At 25.9% G+C, this 2,693-nt stretch overlaps 1 protein-coding gene across 1 annotated transcript in view; it reads left to right on the top strand.

Annotated features, from left to right (window-relative positions):
- LOC106691057 (uncharacterized) overlaps positions 1–2,687 on the top strand; it is a gene marked incomplete at its 5' end in the record, with an annotated part of 16,348 nt that extends 13,661 nt beyond the window's left edge. The window contains 1 exon segment of the mRNA XM_014436704.2: positions 207–2,687. Within this exon segment, the coding sequence (XP_014292190.1) occupies positions 207–421 (215 nt within the window).
- Between the last annotated feature and the right edge of the window lie 6 nt (positions 2,688–2,693).

Genomic DNA, 2,693 nt, shown 5'->3' with positions numbered 1-2,693 from the left:
TTGATTAGTTCATGGATATTCGAATTTAAAAAAAAATAACATCAGCATTATTTTAATGAGTCTTTTTATTTCATTTATATTAATATATATAAATACGTAAAATATATTAATGTTATTGGAAGAAACAATGTATAAAAATATATGAAAACACATTATAAGTCATGATATGATCAAAATATTATAGTTTTGTTTGGTTATATTTTTAGATTGGAAAAAAGATGACAGCGAAAAAAAAAAAAATTATGAAAAACCAGTTCCCGGTACAACTTTAAGATGTCTTGATGATCCATCCTTTACTTTCGAATCAAGCTCTCATGATCCTAAATCTTCATCAGATGTTATAGAAAAAGCCCATTCCCGTTTCGATCATTTCTGGGGTAAAACAAACCAAGAAAATGAGGAAAGCCAGGGTCAGATATAAATATTTTTGATAAGTGCTCATAATGATTTAATATATAGGAATAAATGTCACTTGATTCGTTATATACTTTATCATATAAAATATCATTTAATGTGACTGGCTTGAAAATTTGTATGGTTGCTAAATATAGTGATGTTAAGAATAAAATCATAATTTATTTTAGAATATGATTACTATATACCTTTAGTTTTACACATTTCATGGTTAAACTATTATTTTGAGATATTAAGAAACCAGAGACATTACTGGTAACGATTCTATATGAAATGATATATATAAAATATGAATTATTAGTCTGATTTCTATAAACTTCATGATATCTTATTTTAATAAACAATTCATTATCAGAAACGTATTTTAAAATAAGTTATAATCATAGAAGTCAATCATCCCCTAATTATATGTAAGTTGTGTTTAAAATAAGTTCTAATAGGCTTTAACAATTTTTATTTGTGTTATTAATATGTACATGTTTTGTCCTAAGTGCTTGAAATTGAAAAAAAACAAACAAAAAAAACAAAAAAACAAACATCACTGATCTTAAAAAAATATATCAAATATTTTCAGGATTGATAATGTGCTTAACAGCATAGAACTATGATATATTCTATTGAATTATTCAACTAACTAGAAATGTTATAGAGGTTTGGTAATTATTAGAATTTTAATTATGTACGTGATGAATAGTTGTACTATATAACTAACTTTATGATTTTTATGTATCAAATAATTATAACACATTAGTAACTCTGGAAAGTTATTACTATAATTTGATACAAATTTATTTATACTGGACAAATTTATATGAATTGACTATAATTCTTTCATTATTATAATTATGAAATTTTGAACTCCCGATGATTTGAAACGTTGTTCCATTGGGTTCGATTCCCACCTGGGGCAGTCAATATTTATTTCTTGGTAGTCCAGAGAAATGAATCTTGACCTTCCCACCTTGGTTTGTATGCGGTGGACACTCTGGTGAACATTTAAATTTTTATTGGATAATTGTGAAAATTATGAATTGTGGACAATTATGAAATAATTGAAACTTAAACTATGTTATTATTTTGTATAATTACTATTATTATTTAATTTGAAAGGAAATATGGCATATTTTAATATATTTCTCAAAACCATTTTCTCCACTCTGGTACTAAAAGGCATCTTTAAAGAATTCTAAGAAACTGGAGAGACATCATTGACATGATTAGAAATAATAGAACTTCTACTGTGCTTTGTTATAATCTTTTTTCCAATACTACATTATTTATTCTAGAAATATTTCGATGTGTAAGTCAAAACTCCCTGTGATTCTGAAGTAAAATTAAAAAGAAATCTGGAGTAGTATGAAAGATATGTTAAATTGGCTATCTCTTGAGAATGTTTTTGCACTTTATTTCACTACAGTTATGAGAATTTCTTAATTTCTATGTAAAGACAAAAAATAGTAACTATGATTCTGAACTCTAATCACAGTTGATTAGGACATCACAAAAAAATTTGACGCTTCAAAATAACAACTATTCCTAATGGTATTATTAAATGTGATGTAAAATAGTGTGTAAGAATAGTGCTAAGTAAGGATTTTGTAAGTTTTATCAATCTGTACAACTGCTGTTGAGGACTATTTTACAGTCAGGTCATAAATAATTACAATTTATTTATTACTGTAACAATATTATTCTTTAGATAACTGTATTTTAGTTTCTGTTTGTAAAGCATTGAGTAAACATTTTTTATTTACTTTTTAATATCTAAATTTCTATACTCATGGATATGTTATACATTTTTTAGCAAACATTGACACTTAACTATTGAATTGTGAGTTTTAGAAAAATGATATATATTTACTGATTTTTGACTAGAAATCATTATGAGCATTTATTTTAGATTTAGAAAAAAGTAAGCTTTGAAAAATTATGTAAAATGTATGTTGATATTTAGCATATTATGTTAAACTTTGTATTTTAAAGCATCATTGATGTTTTTAGACTTAAAAAATAAAAATAAACAAAGCTACGAATCTAGCATAAATACATATATTAAATCCATTTAAATCATTGTTAAAAGATTGTTTAGTAAGGAATGAGGATCATTGAAGCAAACTTGAATGATAATGGTAAGAATATCATTGCTGTGATATTGAGAACTGACTCCAGTTATATTTAAAACAATTGTTTAATTTACTTACACACACAGTGTGTGCGCGCGTGGACGTGCGTGCGTGTGTGTGTGTGTGCGTGCGTGCGTGCGTGCGTGCGCGTGTGAT

Source organism: Halyomorpha halys, unplaced genomic scaffold (genome assembly GCF_000696795.3).
Source record: "Halyomorpha halys isolate HHAL.00 unplaced genomic scaffold, Hhal_1.1 Scaffold2050.1, whole genome shotgun sequence".
In the NCBI taxonomy this organism is placed as follows: domain Eukaryota; kingdom Metazoa; phylum Arthropoda; class Insecta; order Hemiptera; family Pentatomidae; genus Halyomorpha; species Halyomorpha halys.
This window is presented reverse-complemented; position numbering and strand designations above follow the sequence as displayed.